Consider the following 27,833-nt stretch of genomic DNA (forward strand, 5'->3'; position numbering starts at 1 on the left):
TCTGCTTCAGGGCCTGGGGTTTGCCAGTTTGGATCCTGGGTGTGGACCTATGCACCACTCATCCAGCCATGCTGTGGCAGGCATCCCACATATAAAATAGAGGAAGATGGGCACAGATGTTAGCTCAGGGCCACTTTTCCTCAGCAGAAAGAGGAGGATTGGTGGCAGATGTTAGCTCAGGGCTAATCTACCTCAAAAAAACATTACAATGAGATATCGCTTCATGCCCATCAGATTGGCTATAATTAACAAGACAGGAAATAATGAGTGTTGGAGAGGATGTGGAGAAAAGGGAACTCTCATACACTGCTAGTGGGAGTTCAAACTGGTATAGCCACTATAGAAAATAGTATGGAGAGTCCTCAAAAAACTAAGAATAGAATTACCATGTGATTCAGCTATTCCACTGCTGGGTATTAATCCAAAGAACATGAAAACATGAATGCATAAAGATATATGCACCCCTATGTTCATTGCAGCATTATTCACAATAGCCAAGACTTGGAAGCAACCTAGGTGCCCGTTAAGGCATAAATGGATAAAGAAGATGTGGTCTATGTACACAATGGAATATATACACATACTACTCAGCCATTAAAAAAGATGAGATCTTGCCATTTGTGACAACATGAATGGAGCTTGAGGGTATTATGCTAAGTGAAATAAGTCAGAGGGAGAAAGTCAAATACCATACGATCTCACTCATAAATAGATGATAACAACAACAACAACAAACAAACACACAGAGACAGAGATTGGATTGGTGGTTAAGGGAGGGGAAGGAGGGAGGGAGGAGGGCAAGAGGGGTGATGAGGCACATGTGTATGGTGATGGATTGTAATTAGTCTCTGGGTGGTGAATATGATATAATCTACACAGAAATTGAAATATAATAATGTACATTTGAAATTTATATAACGTTATAAACCAATATTACTTTAATTAAAAAAAAGAGGCAATGATATCTCCAACTTACCGATGTCCTTGTTTTTGACAAATTAAACTTTCATCTTTGGAAAGAAAAAGAAAATTCTATTGTGTAAGTGAACCCTGTTAGAACTTGGTGATTCTAAAACAAATTAACCAAGAAGAATCACTCCTCCAGGGTGAAGATTGTATCTTGTGATTCTTGTGCTTCTTCCATAATGTTCAATAGGCATTATTCACAGTTATGTTAAGCCACCCAAGGGTAACCTCCAGATAAATGAGGCCAAAGGCATCAAGTGGACACAAGTCTCTGCTATTTCAAATTTAGGAAAAAGTCCAAGATCAGTGTAAATTCAGGCATGGCAGAATGAGGGTCTGTCAAATCCACTGTCTCCCTCATGCTCCCACAACTAGCTGATGAGATCAACAAAGAGGGTTAATGCAGAGCATCAAGCAGAGACTGGCATCTTCATAATCTTGTTCTATTTAGGGCTCCAGAGAGATTTATTCTTCATCTGAGTTGATATGAATCTGTTTGCTCCTAATCCAGATAAATTAAAGTCAGAATCACAAAGATAAGGATATCATAACAGAAATTAAGCTACTCATCACTCACTTCCACTCCTCTCTATGAATAAGGATATGTTGACATTCACACACACAATACAGAAGTCACTCATAAGATCTGTTTACATAAGTTTTTAGGTAAAACTGCTAGCTCAAACAAGCTTAGCCCCACCTGGAAAAGACAACTTTGTGGGATTTAATGTATTTTACATGGTAACTTTGAGAGATTGCATACCACATACTTGTCATCCATATTATAGAGCCCTGTGAGAAGATAATAGATGATACCACAAAATGGCATACACAGAAAAATCTATCATCTGTTTGCATTACATAGATATGAAATCCAATGCAAAAGTACAAAACGTGACAATATAATACTGCTTAACTCTCAACTGTGAGGTGAATCATCCAAAACGTTTTCTGTGTTTACCATTTTGACACTTGGTGTAGGTTTCCAATTTTGAATTTATAAGCTCTATGAAAAGATTAAAATTAAGTCAAACTAGCAAAGAATTCATAAACCATTCCTTGTGTCATGCTTTTAAAGATGGTGACCAACATTACAGATTATAGGATGCAAATTTCCAGTTCAGTTTGAAATAATTATTTTTTCTGAGGAAGATTGGCTCTGTGCTAACACCTGTTGTCAATCTTCCTCTTTCTGCTTGAGGAAGAGTGGTCCTGAGCTAACATTGGTGCCCATGTTCCTCTATCTTGTTTGTGGGACACTGCCACAGCGTGGCTTGTTGAGTGGTGTAGGTCTGCACCCAGGATCCAAACTGTGAACCCTGGCCACCGAAGTGGAGCATGCGGTACATAACCACTATGCCACCAGGCTGGCCCCTGAAATAAATTTAAACAAATTATCCAACAATGGAATGGAGTTCCCTAAAAAGTCGTGTACTCAACAAGAAGAAAATGGTCAAGAAATACTATGCTGGTGATATCAGAGTTATGAAAAAAAAAATGTGTGGTAAGAGCGATCTGGGAATGAGGGTTTTGGGGTGGGAATTGGTAGAAATTTTAAATAGGGCACTCAGGTTAGGCGACATTTAAACAAAGCTTTGAAAGAGGTGAAGAAGTTAGCCATATAGATATCTAGGAAAAGAGCCAGACATTCAAATCCCAAGAAAGAAGGGGGCCTGGCAGTTTTGAGGGAGAGAAAACAAAAGCCAGAATAGCCAGAACAGAGTGAAGAATGGGGAGAGTTGTCAGAGGTGATGTGAGGACCAAGAGATGACAGAGAATGGGCAGTAGATGACATAAGGCCTTGGGGAACACTGTAAGTTCTTAGGCTTTTATTCAAAGTGAAATAGGGAGCCACTGGAGTGTCTGAAGAAGACGAACGATGTGATCTACCTAAGTTTTAACGGGATCACTCAGGTTACTCTGTTAAGAGCAGATTGAGTGGGAGGAGGAAAGCCAGTTATGAGGCTAATGCAATAAAACCATCAGGCCTGGTGGTGGCTTGACTCAGGAAGGTAGTCGCAGAGGGGTTGAGAAGAGGTAGGAATCTGGATGTGTCGTGAAGTTAGAGAGAACAGGGGTTGCTGATGGAGTGCATATGGAATGTGACACAAAGAGAAGATTTAAAGATTATCCCAGAGGTTTAGTCTGAAGAACTGAAAGAATGGGGTTGCCATCCACAAAGAGGAGAAAGACGGGAAGTGAGGCATGTTTGGAAAGATAAGGGAGGTCAGTTTGGGACATGTTAAATTTGAGCCCTCTGTTAGACATCCTAGTGAATACGTCAAGTAGGCAGAAAGGCCCAGGATGGACATATAAGTGTGGACATTTTCAAATATAAATGCTTTCAAATCCAAGAAACTGGACAAATCACCAAGGGAGTGAGTGTAGAAGAGGCTGGAATACTCCAAGTTTGAAAGGTTGGGAAAAGAAGGGGAATCAACAAAGGAGACTGAAAAGGAGTAGCGAGTAAAGTAGAAGCAAACCAAAAGATTGTGTGAAATGCTGCTGATGGGTCAAATAAGATGCAAACTGAGAATCAACTATTGATTTTAGCATCACTGTGGCCATAATCAGTGGTCTTAACATGAGCAATTTCCTCAACCTCTCCCCATAGACTTACCGTCTATGAAAAGGAGAAAAACTGTGAACGGTATTCCAGAAGCAGAAGTCATCTTCTAAAGCAAGTTCCCTGCTGTTTTTTCCTGTCCTTACCTCTATGTTTTTCCTCCAGCATACCATATACCTAGCTAGCTGTGGTCTTTTACTTCTCCTGCTCTGCCCCATAGCCCTGATGAGAAATCCCCTACTCTTTACTCTGTTGTGTTTCTGACTCATGAGCAATTTAAGAAGCAGCATTTCCTGCTTGGAGAGTTGAGGTGTTAATGACCGAACTTCCTGGTGTGTGCCTTTATACATTTATTTCTCTCCAGAGAAGCATGTACATTTGACCCACTATTCAGATCCAATTGTAATCAACGGAGCTATGTCCCAGATCCTGTCAAACTGATTCCTATGAGGCTCGCATCGTTATATTCATTTTTATAAATAAAGAAGTAGGAAGGCAGAGAGGTTAAGCAGCTTATTGTAAGTCAGTTAATGAGAGAGCTGTATAATCAGGATAGAAACCAAGATTTTTCCATGCGCAGTTTTCCTTCCCTTGCATTGTACTTTGTGTGTCCATGTGTACTTGTTTGGTAATTTGTTGTATGGTTTATGAAAGAAATCAAACATGATCTCTCCCTCTAGAAGCATGCACTTTAATACAGAAAACACTGAGATAGAAAATATTTAGAAGCAAAACACTCAAAAAGACCATAAGACAAATAGTTCTCTGCTCACATGACACCTTCCATGAAGAAGGCTCAGGCTGGGGCTAGGGGTCAGTCTGGAATGAGGAATTAAAACCAAACTGGGAAAATTTCACTTCAATTTGTCAAGTACATCCTATGCACAAGCCCTGGACTTGAGTCTTTTCAAAGATGGGGAAGGGACCAGGCACCAAGATAATGCTGGCCGTTGCTGACCTAAACGTTCACCTGGTGTTTCTTGGGCACCCCAACCTGAGTCCACCCCTCTGTGCACTTGGCTGCCCCTTGCTCTTCCTGAACATGGCCCTAGGGAAATGTTGTCCTTACCACAAATGAACAGGGGCTGCCACTGCCCACTGCACAAGCTCAGACCCTTTGTGGGCCATGCCAGGTCCTTCCTGCCTCCCTGTGCACTCACGCTCACACTTTCTCACTCTGCTGACAACATTAGCCTCTACTTCATAATTTCTACTTTATTTATTTTTCTTCTTTATTCTGTTTGTTTCAGGCTAAAGGATTTTAGGATATGCTGTCTTCTGCTATAAAACAGCAGGTAGAGGAGAGGCAGGAAAGCAATCTACAGATTCAATGCAATGTTAACACGGGTTTTCCATGTGGAGTGAGAAGGTCAAGACTGAGGGGGCTGACTGTTAGACAGAAGTTTCTGCTCAAAATTTCTCCTTCTGTCTTCCTGAATAGACAATGATCCTGCTCTTTGGATTTCTCCTATTAATAAATGGTTAGCACTGGTTTCAGTTTGGTCACCCAAAGGAATGATTAATGACAACTTCCTATGAAAAAGTGAGATTGCTGGATCATATGGCAGTTCTATTTTTCATTTTTGAGGAACCTCCATATTGTTTTCCATAGTGACTATATGGATCTATATTCCCACCTACAGTGTACCAGGGATCCCTTTTCTCCAAATCCTCACCAACACTTGTTACCTCTTGCCTTTTTCATAAAGGCATCCTAACATGTTTAAGGTGATACTGTGGTTTTGATTTTCATTTCCCTGATAATTAGTGATGTTTAGCACCTTTTCATGTACTTGTTGGCCATTTGTATGTCTTCTTTGGAAAAATGTCTGTTTTGGTCTTTTGCCCATTTTTAATCGGGGTATTTGGGATTTTTTTTGCTATTGAGTTGTATGAGTTCCTTATATATTTTGGATATTAACCTCTTACCAGATATATGGTTTGCAAATATTTTCTCCCATTCCACAGGTTATCTTTTCTTCATGTTGATTCTTTTGCTTTGAAGAAGCTTTTTAGTTTGATGTAGTCCCAATTTCTTATTTTTTCTCTTGTTGCCCATGCTTTTTGCATCATATCCAAAAGTCATTGCCAAGGCCAATGTCAAGCAGCTTTTTTCTTACATTTTCTTCTAAGACTTTTATGGTTTCGGGTCTTATATATAAGTCTTTAATCCATTTTGAGTTAATTTTTGCAACTGGTGTGAGATAGGGTTCCAGTTTCATTCTTTTTTTTCCAAAAAACCTTCAGAGATTGAATTAACAGGGCATAGGGCATAGTGGCATAAGATTTGGGTAAGAGAGTCAAGGTTGGAATATTTGGAGCATCTTGCTGCAAAGTTATGTCCCTAAGTGGTACTGAAAATTCAGGATAAGAGACAGGTTTACAGGATAAGGAAATTGATTCTGTTTTGAATATATTATATTTGTGGTGACTATAGGAAACCCAACTGGATATTTATCCAGCAAGCAGTTTCATTCTTTTGCATGTGCCTAGCCCATTTTCCCAACACCATTTATTGACGAGACTATCCTTTCCCCATTTTGCATTCTTGGCACACTTGTCAAAAATCAGTTGACCATATATGCTTGAGTTTATTTCTATTTTTATCTCTATTCTGTTCCACTGGTCTCTGTGTCTGTTTTTATGCCAGTAGCTCACTGTTTTATTACAGTAGTTTTGTAACATAGTTTGGAATCAGGAAGTGTGATGCGTCCAGCTTTGTTCTTCTTTCTGAAGATTGCTTGGGCTATTCAGGGTCATTTGTGGTTCCATGTGAATATTAGGATTGTTTTCTCCATTTCTGTGAAAAATGCCCCTGGAATTTTGATAGAGGTTGCATTGAATCTGTGAATTACTTTGAGTATTACAGACATTTTAACAATATTAATTCTTCCAACCCATGAACACAAGATATCTTTCCATTTGTTTGTGTCTTCTTCAATTTCTTTCATCTATGTTTTATAGTTTTCAGTGAACAGTTCTTTCACTTCCTTGGTTAAATTTATTCCTAAGTAGTTCTTTCTTTTTGACATTCTTATAATGGCATTTTTTTTCTTAATTTATTTTTAGATAGTTCATTGTTAGTGTATAGAAATGCAACCGATTTTTGTATATTGATTTTATATCCTGAAACTTTACTATATTTGTTTACTAATTCTAACAGACTTTTGGTGGAATTTTTAGGGTTTTCTATGTATAAGATCATGTAATCTGCAAACAGATTTTTGACTTCTTCTTTTCCAATTTGGATGCCTTTTCTTTCTTTTTCTTACCTAATTGCTCCGGCTAGGACTTCCACTATTATGTAGAAGAGAAGCATTGAGAGTGGGCATCTTCATCTTGTTCCTGATTTCGGAGGAAAAGCTTTCAGCTTTTCACCACTGAATATAATGTTAGCTGTGGACTTGCCACATATGGCCTTTATTACGTTGAGATACATTCCTTCTCTACCTTATTTGTTGAGACTTTTTGTCGTGAACAGAAGCTGAATTTTTTCAAATGCCTTTTCTTCACTTATTGAGGTGACCGTATGATTTTCATTCTTCATTCTGTCAACGTGGCATATCACGTTTATTGATTCGCATATGTTAAATCATCCTGCATCCCATGGATAAAACTGGCTTGATCATGGTGCATGATTCTTTCAATATACTTTTGAATCCAGTCTGCTAGTATTTTGTTGAGGATTTTTGCATCTATGTTCATTAGGGATATTGGTCCACAATTTTCCCATTTTGTAGTGTCCTTGTCTGGCTCTGGTGTCAGGATAATGCTGACTTCATAAAATGAGTTTCCTCCTCTTCAATTTTTGAAAGAGTTTAAGAAAGATTAATTCTTTTTTAAATATTTGCTAGAATTCACTAGTGAAGTCATCTGGTCATGGGCTTTTCTTTTGGGGAGGTTTTTGATTATTAATTAAATCTCTTTAACCGTTATTGGCCTGTTCAGATTGTCTGTTCATAATTCAGTCTTGGTGGGCTGTATGTGTCTAGGAATTTTCTCATTTCTTCTAGGGTATCCAATTTGTTGGCAAATAATTATTCATAATAGTTCCTTATGATGATTTGTATTTCTGTGGTATCAATTGTAGTGTCTCCTCTTTCGTTGGTAATTTTATTTATTTATTTATTTGTTTATTTATTTATTTTGAGGAAGATTAGCCCTAAGCTAACTACTGCCAGTCCTCCTCTTTTTGCTGAGGAAGGCTAGCCCTAAACTAACATCCGTGCCCATCTTCCTCTACTTTATATGTGGGATGCCTGCCACAGCATGGCGTGCCAAGTGGTATGATGTCCACATCCGGGGTCCGAACCGGCAAACTCCAGGCCACTGAGAAGCGGAGCATGTGAACTTAACTGCTGCACCACCGTGCAGGCCCCTCATTGATAATTTTATTTATGTGAGTCTTCTCTCCTTTTTTCTTAGTCTAGCTAAGGGTCTGTTGATTTTTTTTTATGTTTGAAAAATAAGCTCGTTGTTTCATTGATCTTTTCTATTGTTTTTCTGGCCTATATTTTATTTATTTCTGCTCTGATCTTTGTTATTTCATTCCTTCTGCTATCTTTGGGCTTATTTCTTCTTTTTTTAATTCCTTGAGATGTAGAGTTAGGTTGTGTATTTGGGGGTTTTTTAAATTAATTTAGGCACTTATTACTGTAAATCTCCGTCTTAGAACTTCTTTTGGACATCCTATGAATTTGGTATATTGCATTTCCATTTTTGCTTGTTTCAAGATATTTTTTAATTGAGGTAACATTGGTATATAACGTTATATAAATTTCAGGTGTACATTATTATTTTAATTTCAGTATAGACTACATTGCATTCACCACCAAAAATCTAGATACCATCCGTCACTGTAAAAATGTGCCTCTTTACTCTTTTGCCCTCCCCCACCTCCCTTCCCCTCTGATAACCACCAATCTATTCTCTGTATCTATGTGTTTATCTGTTTGTTTATCTTCCACACATGAGTGAAATCGTACAGCATTTGGCTTTCTCTATCTGACTTATTTCATTTAGCATAGTACCCTCAAGGTCTATCCATGTTGTCACAAATGGCAAGATTTCATCTTTTTTATGGCTGAGTAGTATTCCATTGTATATATGCACCACATCTTCTTTATCCATTCATTCATCTGTGAGCACTTAGGTTGTTTCCAAGTCTTGGCTATTGTGAATAATGCTCCAATGAACATAGGGGTGCATATATCTTTTTGAATTAGTGTTTTTGTGTTCTTTAGATAAATACCTAGAAGTAGAATTTCTGGATCCTATGGTAGTTCTATTTTTAATTTTTTGAGGAATCTCTATGCTGTTTTCCATAATGGCTGCACCAATTTATGTTTGCACCAGCAGTGGACAAAGATTCCCTTTTCTCCACATCCTCTCCAACACTTGTTATTTCTCGTCTTTTTAGTAATAGCAATTCAAGATACTTTTTGATTTTCCTTTTGATCTCTTCTTTGACCCATTAGTTGTTCATGAGTACATTGTTTAATCTCCATGTATTCGTGAGTTTTCCAGTTTCCTCTTGTTATTGATTCTAGTTTCATACTATTGTCATTGGAAAAGATACTTGGCATTATCAACCTTCTTAAATTTGGTTTGCACTCTAACATATGATCTATCCTGGATAATATTCTGTGTGCACTTGAACAGAATGTGTAGTCTGCTGCTGCTGGATGGAATGTTCTTCATATGTCTTCTAAGTCCATTTGGTCTAAGCTATAGCTTAGGTCCAATGTTTCCCTTTGATTTTCTAACTGGGGTATTGAAGTCTCTTACTATTATTGTATTGCTGTATTTCTCCCTTCAGATCTATTAGTACTGGCTGAATGTATTTTGGTGCTCTGGTGTTGGGTGCATATATATTTATAATTGTTATACCCTCTTGATGAATTGACCCCTTTATCATGATATAATGACTTCCTTTGTCTCTTGTTACAGTCTTTGACTTAAAGTCTATTTTGTCTGATATAAGCAGAGGTATCTCTGCTGTAAGTTGGTTTCCATTTGTGTGGAATATCTTTTTCCATCTCTTCACATTCAACTAATATGTATCCTTAAAGCTGAAGGGAGTCTCTTATAGGCAGCATATAGTTGGATCTTGTTTTTTTATCCATTCAGCCACTTTATGTCTTTTGACTGGAGAATTTGATCTATTTACACTTAATGTAATTATTCAAAGGCAAGGACTTACTACTGCCATTTTATTAATTGTTTTCTGGCTATTTTGTAGATATGTTGTTCCTTTCTTCCTCTATTGCTGTCTTCCCTTGTGATTTGATGATTTTCCATAAAGTATGCTTTGATTCCTTTCTCTCTCTGTTTTGTGTATCTACTAGAGGTTTTTTCTTTTTTGTGGTTACCATGAGGCTTGTGTATAAAACATCTTATAGTTATAACAGTCTATTTTAAGCTGACGAGAACTTAACTTCAATCCCATAAAAAAACTCTATCCTTTTACTCCCCCCAAAACAATTTATGTTTTTGATGTCACAATTTACATGTTTTTATATTGTGTTACAATTAACATATTATTGTAGCTACAGTTAGTTTTAATACTTTTGTGTTTTACACTTTGTACTACAGTTAAGTGATTTACACACCAGCATTACAGTATTAGAGTAATCTGAATTTGACTATATATTTACCTTTACCAGTGTGTTTATCTTTGTACATATTTTCATGTTACTAATTGGCAACTTTTCATTTCAGCTTGAAGAACTCCCTTTAGAATTTCTGAGCAGCAGGTCTTGTGATGATAAACTCCTTCAGCTTTTGTTTGTCTGGGAGAGTATTTATCTTTTCTTCACTTCTGAAGGATGGTTTTGCCTAGTAAAGTATTCTTGGTTGACAATTATTTTCTTTCAGCACTTTGAATATATCATCCCACTCTCCTGGTCTGCACAGCTTATGTTGAGAAATTCTCTGATAGCCTTATTGGGGTTCCCTTGTATGTGATGAGTTTTTTTCTCTTGCTAATTTCAAATTCTTTCTTTGTATTGATTTCAGAAAGTTTTAGTATAATGTGTCTTGGAGAAGATTTTGGGTGAATCTGTTTGAGGACCTGTATGTACTTAGATGTCCATATCTCTCCCAAGATTTGGACAGCTTTCAGCCATTATTTCTTTAAATAAACTTCTTGCTCTAGGATTCCCTTATGCATAAATTTTTTTCACTTGATGGTGTTCCACAATTCATGTGGGCTTTCTTCACTCTTTTGCATTCTTTTGTCTTTGTTCTTCTCCAATAATTTCAAATGATTTGTCTTCAAGTTCACAGATATTTTTCTTCTGCTTGATTGAGTCTGTTGTTGATGCTCTCTATTGCATTTTTCATTTCATTAATTGTATTCTTCAGCTTCATAATTTCTGTTTGATTCTCGTATGATTTGTACATTTCTGTTAAACTTCTCATTCTTTGTGGGTGTTGTTTGCCTGATTTTGTTTAGTTGTCTTTCTTTTTTCTTGTAGCTCACTTAGCTTACTTAAAACAATTATTTTGAATTCTTTGTCAGACAACTCATAGAGCTCTATTCCTTTGGGTTTGGTTACTGGAAAGTTATTCTTTTCCTTTGGTAGTGACATATTTCCTTGATTTTTCATGTTCCTTGAAGGCTGGCATTACTGTCTTCACATTTGAAGAAGGAGCCACCTCCTCCAGTCTTTATTGACTGGCTTCAGAAGAGAAATATCTTCATCTGTCAGTCCTGCTAGGGATTCTTAGGCTTTATCAGATGTTTTCTATGGATGTATCTGCTCTATGTTTCTTATTTCCTCTTTAGGGAGAATTCTTAAGTTTGTGTGCCTCCTCTCAAATGTACAAAGCTAGCTTAGATGCTGGCATCCCATTTGCTTTCCCTATGGTAGTGCTGTAGGCTCAAATTTGTGTGCTTTCTCCCAGTCCTGTAGAGTCAACTGGTTTTCTGTACATGTTCATTAGCCATCTGCAAATGCCTGCACTCACCACCCATGGTGGCATGTCAGGGAGACAGGCACATGGTGTGTGTGGAGGGGGGTGTTATGAGGCATGCAGAGTGTTTGGGGGTGCCGTGAGGTCAGTTGGAGAGGTGCGTAGTTGAGGTGTCCCAAACAGCTCATGAATGGGTTTCCTGGTAGAGTCCACAAGGGTTTAGTAGGAACTACATTCCTATGATGTGTTCTGAGCCTTAGCCACTGTGCTCCCAGCCTCTTCACACCGTGTTATGCAGATCACTTCAGTATTCTGAGTGGGTCAAGAAAAAATTGCTTTTGGCAGTGTCCTGCACAGCTGGGGAAGCTGGGCACTCACTCACATGCTCTCACTTTCCCCTGAGGAGAAACTGCAGGCTGAGTGCATCTCTCCTGGCACTGAGTAATGCCTCCTTGGGGGAGGGGTCATGCAGGTAAAGTGAATCTGTTCCCTTCAGATTTTAAATCACTTTAAAAGTGATTTAACTGGATTTACAGAAGAAGAGAATGATAAAAATGGTGAAACATAATATTAAAAGAGAGAGTAACTAAGAATTTTCCAGTATTGATTTTTTAAAAAACGGAATCCTCAGATTCAGGATGCACAGCAAATCCCGAGCAAGAAAAATAAAAACAAATCCATATTTAGGTGCACCACAGCAAAATTTCAAAACAATAAAGACAAAGAGAAGATCTTAAAAGTGGTGAGGGAGAAAGGACAGATTACTTATTAGAGAATAATACTGGTACTGACAGAAGAATTCTTAGCAATGATGGAGGCCAAGACAAACAGATTATCTCCAAAGTGCTGGAGTAAAACAACTGTGATCTTAGATTTAGTTATCCAGAAAAAAAATGCTTTTCACAAATGACGAGAAAATAAAGACCCTTTTTCTATACAAACAAAAACTGAGAGTTTATTACCAACAATACGGATCTTCACTATATGAAGACCTGCACTCCATAAACTCTTGAACAAAACTTGAAAATAGGAAAGAGAAGAAAGAAAGTGATTACAAAAAGGAAGGTCTAATATTCAGGGAGGAATAACAAAAAAATTGGTAAATACATGAATAAACTTTTATAAACTACTAATAGTAATACCTAGTTTGAAGAATAGTTTTTAAAAATGATAAAATTTCAATATTAGATGACAATAACTCTAAGAAGGAAAAGGAAGTAATTGGCATTAAAACATTCTAAGGTACTTTAAGTAGGGTAATATTAATTAACTTTAGATTTAAAGCATAAGTGTTAAATTTTGAATGGTAACCTCAAAAGAATAGACGTGAGTATTTAATTTCCAGTACAATAAAAATAGATTCTTTAAAGCTCTATAAGTCCAAAAGGAAGCAAGAAATGAAAAAAGAGAAACACAGAAAACTCAGGAAAAATATAAAGTATAATATATTAATATTTAAATATATCAATATATCAAATATATAAACATGACAATAAATATCAAAATTGTCATATTTGATTTTTAAAACCCAGTTATATGATATTTAATAAAAGACTCACATTAATCCTATATACACAATAATGAGAATAAACAATACCATTGAATTATACACTTAAAAATAGTTAAAATGGTCAATTTTATGTTATGTATATTTACAAAAATAAAATGTTTTACATTATAACGCATTCACAGAAACAAGAAAATACAACCCAAAAGGAAGAAAAAACAAATCAATCAAAATCAACCCAAACTGACACAGATGCAAGATTTAGCAGACGAAGGCATTAAAACTCTTTTAACTCTAATCCATATGTTCCAAAAGTTAACCTAAGATGTAGAAGACATAAAATAAGATTCAAACCAAATTTCTAAAAATAAAAACTAAAATATTTGAAGTGAAAAATACATGGAATGGAATTAACAGCAGATTATGCATTGCAGAAGAAAAAACTGTTGAACTTGAAAATAGAAACTATACAAAAAGAAATACAGAGAAAAGAGAACATTAACATGAACTAGGCATCAGTGAGCTATTGGTCAATTTCAAGTGACCTGATATGTGTATAATTAGAGTCCCCAAAGGACAGAGGAGGGGCTGGCCCGGTGGCGCAGTGGTTAAGTGTGCATGTTCTGCTTCGGCGGCCCAGGGTTTGCCAGTTCAGATCCCAGGTGCAGATGGCACTGATTGGCAAGCCATGCTGTGGTAGGCGTCCTACATATAAAGTGGAGGCAGATGGGAAGGGATGTTAGCTCAGGGCCAGTCTTCCTCAGCAAAAAGAGGAGGATTGGCAGCAGTTAGCTCAGGGCTAATCTTCCTCAAAAAAAAAAAAAAGGACAGAGAAGAGGAGACAAAAATAAATTCTGAGGAAATAATGGCAAAAAAATTGTCCCAATTTGACGAAAACTATAGACCCATAGATCCAGGAAGCTTAAAGAATCCCAGGCACAAGAAATATGAAGAAAATTACACCAAAGCTCATTGTAATCAAATTGCTCACAACCAGTGGTAAACAGAAAATCTTAAAGGCAGCCAGAGAAAAAAGACATATAGAAACAAGGATAAGAATGACAATAGATTTCTCATAGGAAACATGCAAGCGAGAAGACAACGGTGCAACATTTTTGAAGTACTGAAAGTAAAAAGTCCAGTCAGCCTAGAATTCTATTTGCAACAAAATAACTTTCAAAAATGCAGACAAAAAAGAGATTTCTTTGGGTGTAGAAAAACTGAAAAAATTTATCTCTTGATGACCCTCCCTACAAGAAATGTTCAAGAGAATCTTTTAGGCAAAAGAAAAAGGACAACATAGAGAAATACAGATCTACACAAAGGAATGAAGAAACCAGACACAGTAACTACATAGTAAATATATAAGATATTTTTTCAGTAGTTAAATATCCTTAAAAGGCAACTAATATTTAAATATTTTAAATATTTAATAGTTAAAATGAAATATTTAAATATAAAATTGAAATAACTATGTATCTTTAAATTTAAATAAAAAATAACGCTATTTATTTCATAACATTAATAACATAAAGTTATAGCATAACACAACAGCACAAAGGATGGGAGAGAAGAAAGGAAAGTATACTATTACGAGGTATTTATACTATATCCGAAGCACCATAAGAACATTTTAAGGTAGAATGTGATGTTAAAGATACGTACTATAAATCCTAAAACAACCACAAAAGTAACAAAACAGAGTTATACCTAATAAGTATACAAAATAGAATCATAAAAAATATTCAATTTCCAAGGTGGTAAGTGAAAGAAAAGGCAAAAAATACAGATGTGGAAAAACAGAAAACAAATAGGAAATTGACAGACTTCACCCTAACCATATCGATAATCAAATTAAATGTAAATGGTCTAAATCTGCCAAATAAAGCAAAAATGGTCATATTGGATAAAAAGCAAGACTCAACTATAGGCTGCCTATAAGAAACATGCTTTAGATATAAAGAAAAATAGTTTAACAGGAACATAACGGAAAAAGATACACCATTCTAACACTAATTAAAAGAAAACTGGAGAGACAATATTAATATCAGACAAGGTAAACTTGATAGAAAAATTATTACCAAGGATAAAGAATGTCATTTCATGATGATAAAGGAGTAAATTTATCAAAAGGATATAATACTCCTAAAGGTTTATGCATTTTATAACTGTGTTTCAAAATATATGAAGCAAAAACTGATTAAATTGCAAGGAAAAATAGACAAATCCATGATTATAGTCAGATATTTCAATACCCCTCCTCAACAATAATGGAAACAGACAGGGGGCCCAGCCTGATGGCATAGCGGTTTAGTTTGCATGTTCCACTTCGGTGGCCCTGGGTTCGCCAGTTCAGATCCTGGGTGTGGACTTACACTGCTTATCAAGGCATGCCGTGGCAGGTGTCCCACATATAAAGTTGAGGGTGGTACACCCCAAACTGCATGGGGACAGAGCTCCCACATTTGGGACCTTTCCAGACCTCACCCTGTGCACCTCTTCATCCAGCTGTTCCTTTGTATCCTTTATAATATCCTTAAAATAAATCAGTAACAGTAAGGAAGTATTTCCCTGAGATCTGTGAGCCATTATAGCAAATTATCAAAACCTGAGGGAAGGGGTTCCATGGGAACCCTCAATTTTGTAGCCAAGTCGGACAGAAGTGTGAAAAACCTGAGGTCCTACTACTTGCGACTGGCATCTGAAACCAGGGGGAGTCTTTTGGTACCGAGCCCTTAATCTGTGAGGTTTGTGCTAACTCCAGATGGTCAGAATTGAGTTAAACTGTAGACTATATCCAGTTGGAGTCCACAGAGAATTGGAGAATTGCTTGGTGTGGAAAATCCACACACTTTGTCAGAAGTGTTCTGAGTAGAGAAACAGTTATCATTTAACAAGTAAAACAAATAAAAGTTATCCAGATTGGAAAGGAAAAACTGAAACTGTCTTCATTTACAGATGTCACGATCATCTATGTAGTAAATCTGCTGGAATCTTCAAAAAAGCTGTTAGAACCAATAAGTACATTTCTCAAGGTTGCATAATATATAAGTTCAATATACAAAACTCAACTGCATTTTTATATGATCTCAAAGAACAATTAGAAACTGAAATTTAAAAAACAATACCATTTACAACAGTATCTAAGAGTATGAAATGCAATATTTAGGGATAAATCCATGAAAAGATATGCAAAAGCTGTACACACAAAAGTACAAAACATTGCGAGAGAAATTAAAGAAGGGCTAAATATATAGGAGACCTACTATGCTCATGGATTGGAAGACTCTATGTTGCTAAGATATCAATTCTCCTCAAATTGATGTATACTTCAACACAATCCAATCAAACTTCAAGAAGGCTTTTTTGCAGAAATTGACAATGTTTCTAAAATTCATATGGAAACGCAAAGTACCCAGTATGGCCAAAATGTTAAAAAAGAACAAAGTTGAAGAGATAACACTACCTGATTTCAAGACGTATAAAGCTACAAGGCAATGTGGTGTTTGGCATAACAATAGACAAATAGTTCAATAAAACACAACAGGGCCCATAAATAGACCCATACAAATGATTTTCAACAAGATTAAAACGCAATCTAGTGGTGCAAGAATATCCATACGGCTATCCACATCCAAAAAAACTGAACTTTAATCTATATCTCAAACTACATATAAAAATTGTATCAAAATGGATCATAGACCTAAATGTATAACCAAAAACTTTAAAACTTCTAGGATAAAACCCTTGTGACCTTTGGGTTAGAAAAAAATTCTCAGATGCAATATCAAAAATAGCCCATAAAAGAAAACTTTGATGAATTGTTAATCAAAATCAAAAACATCCCCCTCTTAAAAAACAAACAAAAACAAAAAAATCTTCTCTTCAGAGAGTATGATAAAGAGAATAAAAAGGATTTGTATTCAGAATATACAAATAATTCTCAATTAGGAAGCAAACTACCAATTTTTTTAAATGGGCAAAATATTTGGACATTTATCAAAGAAGACAGATGAGTGGTAAATAAGTATATGATAAGACAGTCAACATCATTAATCTTTAGCAAAGCACACATTAAAACCACAGTGAGAGGACAACATACGTCGATTAGAATGTCTAAAATTAGGAGGATTGACTATACCGACTTGGCAAAGACATGGAAGAACTGGGAATCTGGTACATGGGTGGGGCCATGTAAAATAGTACAATGGCTTAGAAAAACATTTTGGCAATTTCTTTAAACGTTGAACATCCACCTACCATATGATCCAGACAAACCACTCATAGGCTTTTACCCAGGAAAAATAAAAGCACATGTCCACAAAAATACTTGCACAGGAATGCTTGTAGCTTTGTTTGTAGCAGCCTAAAACCAGAAACAACCCAAATGTCCACCAACAGGTGAATGGATAAACAAACTGAGGTATATCTGTACAATGAAATTCTATTCAGCAATTAAAATAATGAACTATTAATGTGTGGATGTATCTCAAAATGATTGTGTTGAGTGAAAGAAACCAGACCAAAAAATCTAGAAAATGCAAACTAATACGTAGTTTTAGAAAGAAGATCAGTGGTTCCCTGGGGAGGTATAGGAGCAAGAAGACTTAAGGGGTAGGATTACAAAGAAGCATAAGAAAACTTTTGGGGGTGATAGATAAGTTCATTATCTTGATTGTGCTGATGGTTCCACAAGTGTAAACCTACATCAAAACTTAACAAATTGTACACTTAAATATGTGCAAAAGTTAACAAAGTGTATGCTTTAACTATATCAATTATACAACAATAAAGCTGTTTTCAGGTGTTCATAAATAAAGTATAACCCCTAATAAATGTAAATTACAATGAATAACTTTTAAACTACTAGAGGTGAAAGAAAGAAAAGAAAAGAAAACTAACCAATCCAGCGAAGCATAGTGAAAGAAAAAATAAAACAGAGTGGGGTGAGAAAAGATAGAATATGAGACATACAAGATAAAATTGGAGAAATATGACCAAATAAATATGTAAGTAATCACAACAAATGTGTATGGTTTAAATTCTCTTATTAATAGTTAAAATCCTCAAAGAGTTAATAAAAATCAACTCTATCTTCTTTATTAAAAAAAGCTCTAGTTTCTTTGCAGAAGGTGTGCCTAAAATAAAATGTCACAGAGAAGTTGAAAATAAAGAGATAGATGATGCCATAGCAGGCAAATATAAAGCCGTGAAAGGATGGATTGGGCAGCTACGGACGTGAGTTGTTCAGATTTCCCATCAAAAAGGAACTTGCCATTCAACTGCAAGGAGTGCAGTTAGATGATGGTCTCCAGTTAACACCTTCAGGATCCGTTTCAGCTTTTGAGCTGAAGCCATACTCTTCCCAGCCAATGACTAAACTTGAAAGGGTATCAGAGTTTGGCTATTTCTGCTCATGAAAGATTCTTCTTAGAAGCAATCTTTTCTGCTAGGGCTTCTCATTGGTTTGGCCAAGACTTTTACAGTTGTACATCGTGATCTGAGGCTCTCCCTCCTCTATGCTGCTAACTCCTCTCTTTCCTTTCACAGGTTTCATTCAGATCACCATGATGCTCTAAAGGCTTTCCCTCCCCTATCTTACATCCTGCCCCTTTACTCTTTTATAAGTGTAACCTCTCTCTCCCAATTAACTTTGTTGCCCCCAGCTCCATCTCAGCCTCTGCTTCCTGGAGCACCTAACTGAGGCACCTGATCCAATCTCTAGATTTTCCTGATTCATCAGGTCTGAAGTGGATCTGGGGAATCTATATAATTTGTTATTTCCCCACATGATTTTTTTTTTTAAAGATTTTATTTTTTCCTTTTTCTCCCCAAAGCCCCCCGGTACATAGTTGTATATTCTTCATTGTGGGTCCTTCTAGTTGTGGTATGTGGGACGCTGCCTCAGCGTGGTTTGATGAGCAGTGCCATGTCCACGTCCAGGATTCAAACCAACGAAACACTGGGCCGCCTGCAGCAGAGTGCGCGAAATTAACCACTCGGCCACGGGGCCAGCCCCTCCCCACATGATTTTGATGTTCAACCACATTTAGCACCTCTGTAGTGGAAGATTTTAATTATTTTATTTTCCATGCAATATAATTTAGCATTTATAAAGCAGTTGAAGTCTTTACTATGGTGTCATTTGACGTGGCTGTTTAGACACGATCAAATTAAGATGTAAACACAGTTTTGTTTTTTAGTAATAATTAAATAGATATTTTTGAACCTAACTAACTGTGAGCTTCATCCCAACCAGGGTTGGATGAAAAGGTAAGAAAAGATGAAGTACAGGGTTATAATGTCTATTGTGCACACTACTTGATAATATTTGTATGGAGAAATTTAATGGTTTGGTTTTTGGGGCAAGTCAAATGGTAACAAGATGATTTGGTGAAAATATCAAGTGTCAAGTGTCATTATACTAGTTTTACATCCAAAATAGACTAAAAATCCCTTTAAAGATAAAGCCTAGAGTAACCAAAATGTCTGGAGAGAGGAAAACATATTAATAAGACAAAATAGCTGCCTTAAATGTTTCAAATGGCATAATTGAAGAATGAATGGATTTGTTTTCATTTCTACCATGATGAAAAATTTTAATGCTTTTCCTGCTATGGAGAAACAGGCTTATTTTTTCCATAAATAAAACATACTTTCATAATATTAAAAAATGATTAATATACACATCCCCAATATTTTATTCCACAGAAAAATGCAGGAGAGGGTCAAGTCCATTGCCCATGGCCATTCTCTTAGCACACAGGTCATATTTTACAGATACCCAAAACCTCTGTAATGCATATTTAGCTGCTTATATAGTCAATAAATGTTTGTTATTTGATAAATACATCACAATAAAACGTACACCACAAAAATACACATTTTCAATTTATCATATGTACAAAACTGTTAGGCATTAGTTATCAATACCTCCATAGAGATATAATGAGTTCAGAAAATGCTAATGTCCTCACACTTGTTCTCTCGCTCTCACAAACATTACAGAAAAATATAAATCTAATTTTATTAAATAATATAATTGTTATCATAATCCAATATCATATTAGCTAACTGATTCGAAACAAGAAGTGGTAATCTTGCATATATTAAAATAACAGTATAGGAAAAGGCACATGCAAACACATTTGGAAGGAATGTAAATTGATACAATTTGACATGTTCATCAATAATAAAAATGCACAAACTCTTTGACCTAGTGATTTCACTCAAGGAAATTATCCTATGAAGATACTCAAACAAATACAAAAAGATGCATACACAAGAAACACTCTATGTGGTATTGTTTATAATAGCAAAACAAGCAAAACTTAAAACAGTCTAAATGTCCATCACTAGGGTTTTGGTTAATTAAATTATGACATAACTATACAATGGAATATCGTGTAGCCATTAAAAAGAATGAGGTAGCTCTGCTTGTGTTGATATAAAAGATCTCCAAGACATATTATAATATTAGCTTTCTAGAATTACACAACAGCACTATGGCATATTCCCATTTGTGCCTCGACAAGGATATGGGTATGTATATGTAAATAGACATATAAATGTACACATATACCATGGGCATACAGATATGTCATATGCACATAGAAATTTTCTGGAGGAATACATAAAAATTTTTGATGATTGTTCCTTCTGCAGAGTTATTTCTTGAAGAAATTTGGTTTTCATTATCTACTATACTGAACAATTGAAAATTTTATCATGAGAATGATTTCTTTGTAAATAGTATCAGTTCTTCAGAGAACAAGCTAGTAGCAGCTAAGATTCTAAAATTTCACTTGTGTAAGAATGTAAATGCAAATCCTTCTATTCTTTTTCTTCTAAGAATCTTTGAAAACCTAATTTCAAAATAGATCTTCCATTCTAGAACTCTAAGAAAGTCAAAGCAGTAATTGTACTGTTTCTTGATTCATTTGTCCGGTGCTAGACTCCAACAACTTATAAAGTATCGAGACCTATTCCATCAACTTCACTTTGTAACATCCGACACCTCTCCTTGTTTGTAGTATCATAGAGTGGATTGTTCTTCTCTGTGTAGCTGGCATAAGGCTGCATTTCATCCTAAGAAAGAACTCAAAGTCAAAACTAATTTAAAAAAGCCATAAATTACAATAAAAACTACCTATGTGTTTCTAACAGGTGCCCACAGCCTTAGCATCTACCAATAATGCTTATAGTTATGTCTCCGGTTTACATGAACATAGAGAAATACTTCTCTCTAATATTTTATGAAAAAAAATATTTATTGATTACTTAAGTCTCAGTGTCAGATAATAAAGGTTGTGTGAAAGTAGGAATGGAGAAGAATGAAGTGACATGAGAAGTATTTTTAAAAAGAGGGTCAAAGATTTGGTAAGCTACTGGTTACAGAGATTAAGGAGTAAGACAGGTTTTAAGCTTGGGTAAGAGGGAAATGATGATGCTATTGAGAAAGGAAAGTCAAGAATTAGAGATGGTTTCATAGGGGAGGAAACCCCAACTCAGTTTCTCTGCAGATAACCATCCAAACGAGGCAACCGTTATGTTTTGTAGGATGCAGTTCATGAAACGAAAATAAGGATTTGGGGTGGTATATAAATAGTATTTGGTAGATAATTAACAAAATAAATACATTTGTCAATTAGGACTCTAAAATTAGAATTTCCACTTTTCACCTAAAACACTAATATTGATGCAAATTATAAATTATGTGGCTAGGTTTTCAGATTACACAGCTTAAAAGCTTGCAAATATTTTTCTAAATCTTATCTTACCTCCTCAACACCTGGATTAGCTTCTGTTTTTTTCAATTTACATTTTCTGTAAAAATAAAAATAAGGTGGACTGAATGCAGGAAACATTATTATTTAGATCGACAGTGGAAAAACAATAAAACAGCATATTATTAACGATTGTGGTTCATTTTGATAGAAGCCACAATAAATCAGAAATGAGCTACCAGAAATGAGTGAAGAATGATGCTTGAAGTAGTACACTCAAATAAGATAAATCTGGATTTTGAAAAAGGAAGTGAAATTATGCAACAAGAGCTTGATGTAACAGAATATAAGTGACACCTCCTCTATAGTATATGAAATAAATTATTGTAATTCTTTTCCCAAATGAAAAACTAGAACGCCCTAAATGGCCTAATTCACCATCTTGTGAGCCTAAGTAACCTAACAAAATCCCTCTCATCATTCAGAGTAGTCCAAGTCTATCACCTTCAGGACATGCCGCTTGATTATGGGAGAATTGATGTTAACATCTTAGTTTTACCCAGTTCATCAACTCCATATTTCTGACTCCTTTCTAACCCAATAAAGGTAAAGAAGAGAAAACATCAGTCAATACCTGCAGCCACTGTTTTTCAAAAGCCAAATGGATCCCCCGATGACAAAGACAATAAAAATACAGGGGATGATATAGAGAAAACGTAAGCTTGCTGTTGTTTGGGCACCTGTAAATATAGACACAAAAACATATGGTTCAACGTTGTGCAGCACTAAAAAGAAATGAGCTATCAAGCCAGGAAAAAGACATGGAGGAACCTTACATGCATATTACTAAGTGAAAGAAGCAATCTGAAAAGGCTACATACTGTATGACTCCAACTATATGGCTTTCTGGAAGGGGCTGAACTGTGGACACGGTAAGAAAACCAGGAGGCATTCCTGGGGTTAGGGTGGAGGAGGGGTTGGATAGGTGGAACGTAGAGAGTTTTAGGGCAGTGAAACTACTCTTTACGATACTATATGGTGGATACATGTCATTTACACATTTGTTAAAACCTATAGAACATATGCCTAGAGTGAACCCTAATGTAAACTATGGACCTGAATGATAATGATGTGTTAATGTAGGTTCATAGTTTATAACAAGTGCACCACTGTGGCGCAGGGCATGTAGATGGAAGGGGAGGCTGTGCCTGTGTTGTGGCAGAGGTTATATGGAAACTCTCTGTACTTTCCACTCACTTCTGCTATGAACCTGCAACTGTTCTAAAAAAAATAAAGTCTATTAAAAATGAATAAAATATATGCACATATATAGCTCAAGGACGTCTCACAGTACATGAAATTCATTTCTGTGATTTTATTTTAAACACTTCTAACCCATTCATAGTTTAATAGTTGTTATAATAAAATTGTTTTATCAATTCAGATTCTAGGCTTTCCAGCAAGACATTATCTTAAGGCAGAATTTTATTGCTTTAAGGGTTTATGAATGGTACATTCCTACAGAAGAAATGTGAAATGTGAAATTTAGATCTCTCCATTAGATCTCTCTTCTCCAAGATTCAAAAATAAATAGGGGGTTGTAAGGAAGGTAGCTGGAAAAATAACCCTAATTCTGAAGTCACCTTTCTTCCAGGGCATTGAGACTGAAATGAATTCACGGCAGCAACTTTAAATTATTTATTAACTGCTGGCAGCATTATAAAGCTCAGTCTGACGAGAGCACAAGTCAACAAAGGAATTGCCAACTCTGAGAGGCAGTGGTTTGCAGGCTGTGCTCCCGGCGCTCCATGAACGTGGCTGGGGCGGCAGGAGAAGGTGAAGCAGAGGCTGAGCAGTCTGGCATCCAGGCCCTCCACCTTCCTTCAGCAGCTTGTTTTTACACTTTGGATTTCTCTGGGTTTATTTGAAAAAGAAAAGTTTTGCTTTACAGTTAAAAACAGCATTGTTTTGAAAACCTCTCTTCCAAACGAATGTGCTTTCTTTCATTGGAAGTGTACTAACAGAGGCTGGGGATTACCCTACAAAGAAGATGTGAAGGAGATCCCTGCACTGAGTGGGAATGGCCTAAGGGTCCCTTCGATTCTGAGATTCTATAAATATGATATCTCATTGTGATACTGGATGGTTGAATTTAATATATAACCAAGGCACAATTACTCTTCTCAGTAAATACTGCTAAACCCTTTTCTTTACAAAAACAAATATTCACTTTAAGAAGGAATATTGAAAAATAATGGGTTAAACACATGGGTTTTTCTCTTCTCCCTTCTTAAAATTTACTAAAACATGGGTAAAGAAATGTTTTAAAGTGCAGGCTTGCAAAAGCAGAGAACAGGGATGAAAACAAGAGCAGATAACAGATTTCAACCTGTTTTTAGGTGAAAAATGAATAGAAGAATGGGAAATAATTTAGGGTGGAATTAGTAAAAAACCTTAGTGCCCATGCAACTCCAGGAAGACTCAAGAGTAGGAAACACCAAATACAGAGAAAGGGGTTTGTAGAGAGTGAAGTGTGGGACTAACAGTTAGGAGCTTATTTGAAAGTCTGTATTGGGAGCAGGTAGACTGCCAAGTTTCCTCCCACCCTGTGCCAGCTCACACACCTCCCTCAACCAGCAGAAAACAGGATGTTTGGCCCAGAGAAGATGAACCAGGAAGACTCCAAAGTCAAGATTCCAGACATAATGGAGGTTGGAGATGGAGGTTGGAGATGAAGGGCCAGACGGAAGAGAGGTGTTAACGGAAAGTCAGGGTTCTGAGCCATCACACACAGACACACATGAATGCACATTCCCCTCTCTCTCTGTCTCTCCTCCCAGAGCACTGATACGCTTACCCCTCCAGGGCAAGAGACTGAGAGTTATTTTCTGCAGAACCTGAACAACTTCAGAGAAGACCTTCAGATACATGAGGAAATAAGGAATCTTCTATTTTTTTTTTAATTTACCTCCTTTTCACCCTGTTGAAGCTGACTAGTTGACAAACTCACTCACAAATAACATAGCTTCCAATCAACACTTTAGCTTCCACTTTGATTTCAACGATAGGCAACGATTACCAAAGACTTAAGGAAAACCTCCTATGTGGAAGAAAGAGATTAAAACAAATGTCTGGAAGGCAGAAGGAACTCAGATTAAATAGACATGGATCAAGCAGAGGATCATGGGACAGAGAATGTCCAGACAATAGAAGGGCAGCAGGTTTAGTGACCAACTGGGCCAGATTAGACGAGCATGTATAAACTCAAGAAAGGATGCTTCAAGAGAAAAATGGAGCTGACAGATTACCTAACAAATCTGATCATGTGGAAAGTAGTATTAAGAGATGTTCTTTAAGCAAGTTTAGTGATAATTAACTGCATACAATATTAAAGAAACAAAAAAGTAAAGCAACTATTAAGTCCAAGAAAAACAAAAGGTTATTTAAAAAGGAAAGTACAAGTTTATTTCTTGATTCAACACAACAAAATTTACATGTTCAAAATAATGTAAACACTGGCTATTTCAGTTAACCAAAAATTGATATATTACTATATACAGAAGGATGATGGAAGGGAAGAAGATAAAGTTAAATTCTTATCTACCATAAGAGGAAGTGAGTACATAAAGTCTACATCTGACATATTAAGAAATAGCAATATAATCATGTTGTTTATAGAAATGGAGTTAAATACTAGAAGAAACACTTGAAAATTTAAAAGTAGTTGCCTCTGGGAAGTTGTGTAAGGATGGAGAGGTGGTGAGGGAGAGCCAGAGACAGGGCTAATGTTTTCCATTGTAGCCTAATAAAACAATATAGACTTAAACTATATGTGTTATGTTGATTAAAATGATATTTAATTCGTTTTTAAATAACAAGAAATGAGAGTAGGATGGGAGTAGAGAATAGAGAAACTAAAGCAGTAATGAGCTGAATCATAGACATTATTACAAGACATTTAAGAAATTTCACTGGAAGGGCCAGCCTGGTGTCATAGTGGTTGGGTTTGTGTGCTCTGCCTCAGGGGCCCAGGGTTCACAGGTTCAGATCCCAGGCATGGACCTGCACACCACTCACCAAGCCATGCTGTGGTGGTGTCCCATATACAAAGTAGAGGAAGACTGGAACAGATGTTAGCTCAGGGACAATCTTCCTGAAGCAAAGAGAAGGTTTGCAACAGATGTTAGCTCAGAGCCAATCTTCCGCACCAAAAAAAAAAAGAAAAAGAAATTTCACTGGAAAAGCCTGGAGGAGAAAATTCTACCAGACTAAAAATTCATGAAGGTAATTTATGAGTGGCTTTATTCTTCTAATAAAGTCACAAGTGTTTGTTTAAAAATTAAAACCGTAAGCATTCATTTAAATTAAATGGTGATGGGAAAACTGGACAGCCATATGCAAAATAATGAAAGTAGACCCTTATCTTACAACATACACAAAAATTAACTCAAAATGGATTAAAGGCTTGAAAGTAAGACCTAAAACCATAAAACTCCTAGAAGAAAACTAGGAAGTATACTCTTCAACATTGGCCTTAGCAGCATCTTTTTGAATATCATGTATCCTCAGACAATGGCAACAAAATAAAAAATAAACAAATGAGACTACCTCAAACTAAAAAGCTTCTGCACAGCAAAGGAAACCATCAAGAAAACAAAAAGACAACCTAACAATTGGGAGAAGATATTTGCAAATCATATATCTGATAAGGGGTTAATATCCAAGCTATATAAAGAACTCAAACAACTCAACAACAGAGAGACAAAGAAACCAATTAAAACAAGAGCAGAGAGGGGCTGGCCCAGTAGTAACCAGCTGGTGTAGTGGTTAAGTTTGCATGCTCTGTTTCAGTGGCCTGGGATTTGCAGTTTTGGATCCCAAGCATGGACCTAGCACCACTCGTCAAGCCATGCTGTGGCAGCATCCCACATAAAATAGAAGATTGGCACAGTTGTTAGCTCAGTGACAATCTTCCTCAAGCAAAAAGAGGAAGATTGGCAACAGATGTTAGCTCAGGGCCAATCTTCCTCACAAAAAAAAAAAATGTGCAGAAGATCTGAATAGACGTTTTTCCAAAGAAGATATGTAGATGGGGAACAGGCACATAAAAAGATGTTCAATATCACTAATTATTAGGGAAATGCAAATGCAAAAATGAGATATCACCTCAAGCCTGTCAGAATGGCTATTATTAAAAAGACAAGAAATAAGTGTTGGAGAGGATGTGGAGAAAAGGGAACCTTGCACACTGCTGGTGGGAATGTAAATTGGTGCAGCCACTATGGAAAACAGTATGGAGATTCCACTAAAAATTAAGAATAGAAATACCATACAATCCAGCTATTCCACTGCTGGGTATTTATCTAAAGAACATGAAAACACTAATTCAAAAAGATATATGTACTCCTGTGTTCACTGAAGCATTATTCACAATAGCCAAGACTTGGAAATAACCTCAATGCCCACTAACAGACGAATGGAGAAAGAAGATGTGGTCTATATACACAATGGAATACTACTCAGCTATGAAAAAAATGAAATCTTACCATTTGCGACAACATAGGTGGACTTTGAGGGCATTTTGCTAAGCAAAATAAGTCAGATGGAGAAAGTCAAATACTGTATTATTTCACTCATATGTGGAAGATAAAAAAAAAAACCAAGAAACAAACACATAGATATAGAGATTGAGTTGGTGATTACCAGAGGGAAAGTGGGGAGGAGAGAGGGCTAAAGGGGTAAAAGAGCACATGTGCAGGTGACAGATGGCAATTAGTCTTTGGGTAGTGAATACGATGTAGTCTTCACAAAAACTGAAATATAATGATGTACACCTGAATTTTATATGATGTTATAAACCAATGTTACCTCAATAAAAAAGAGAGAGAGGTAAAACTCATAAGTAGTCATTTAAAAGTACACTACTACAGCCAATTTACTAGTAGAAGTGAACATTAAAAGTAGAATAAACTGCATTGTATAATGTGACTTTTTACAATAATTTTCTGTATTATTCTTCTAGACATATCTCTTTATTCTGAGGAAGAGAGAGAGATAAACTGGAGGGTGGAAAAAAATCCTTGAATGAAATTTCTCTGCATATTTTTTTCCTTCTTAAGGTAACTCCTCTGAAAGAATGGAAAAATCAAAC

General features: G+C 36.1%; 1 protein-coding gene across 5 annotated transcripts in view; it reads right to left on the reverse strand.

Annotated features, from left to right (window-relative positions):
* Positions 1-12,963: 12,963 nt before the first annotated feature.
* LOC106829510 (cell surface glycoprotein CD200 receptor 1) overlaps positions 12,964-27,833 on the reverse strand; it is a 43,887-nt gene continuing 29,017 nt past the window's right edge. For all 5 annotated transcript variants that reach the window (XM_070508825.1, XM_070508824.1, XM_070508828.1 and 2 more), the window contains 3 exons: positions 22,317-22,422; positions 21,737-21,782; positions 12,964-21,044 (listed from right to left, as the gene is read on the reverse strand). In XM_070508825.1, coding sequence (XP_070364926.1) covers positions 20,922-21,044; positions 21,737-21,782; positions 22,317-22,422 — 275 coding nt within the window. In that variant the 3' untranslated portion in view covers positions 12,964-20,921. The remainder of the gene's footprint in view (positions 21,045-21,736; positions 21,783-22,316; positions 22,423-27,833) is intronic.

The sequence above is a fragment of the Equus asinus genome, chromosome 5, assembly GCF_041296235.1.
Source record: "Equus asinus isolate D_3611 breed Donkey chromosome 5, EquAss-T2T_v2, whole genome shotgun sequence".
In the NCBI taxonomy this organism is placed as follows: Eukaryota; Metazoa; Chordata; class Mammalia; order Perissodactyla; family Equidae; genus Equus; species Equus asinus.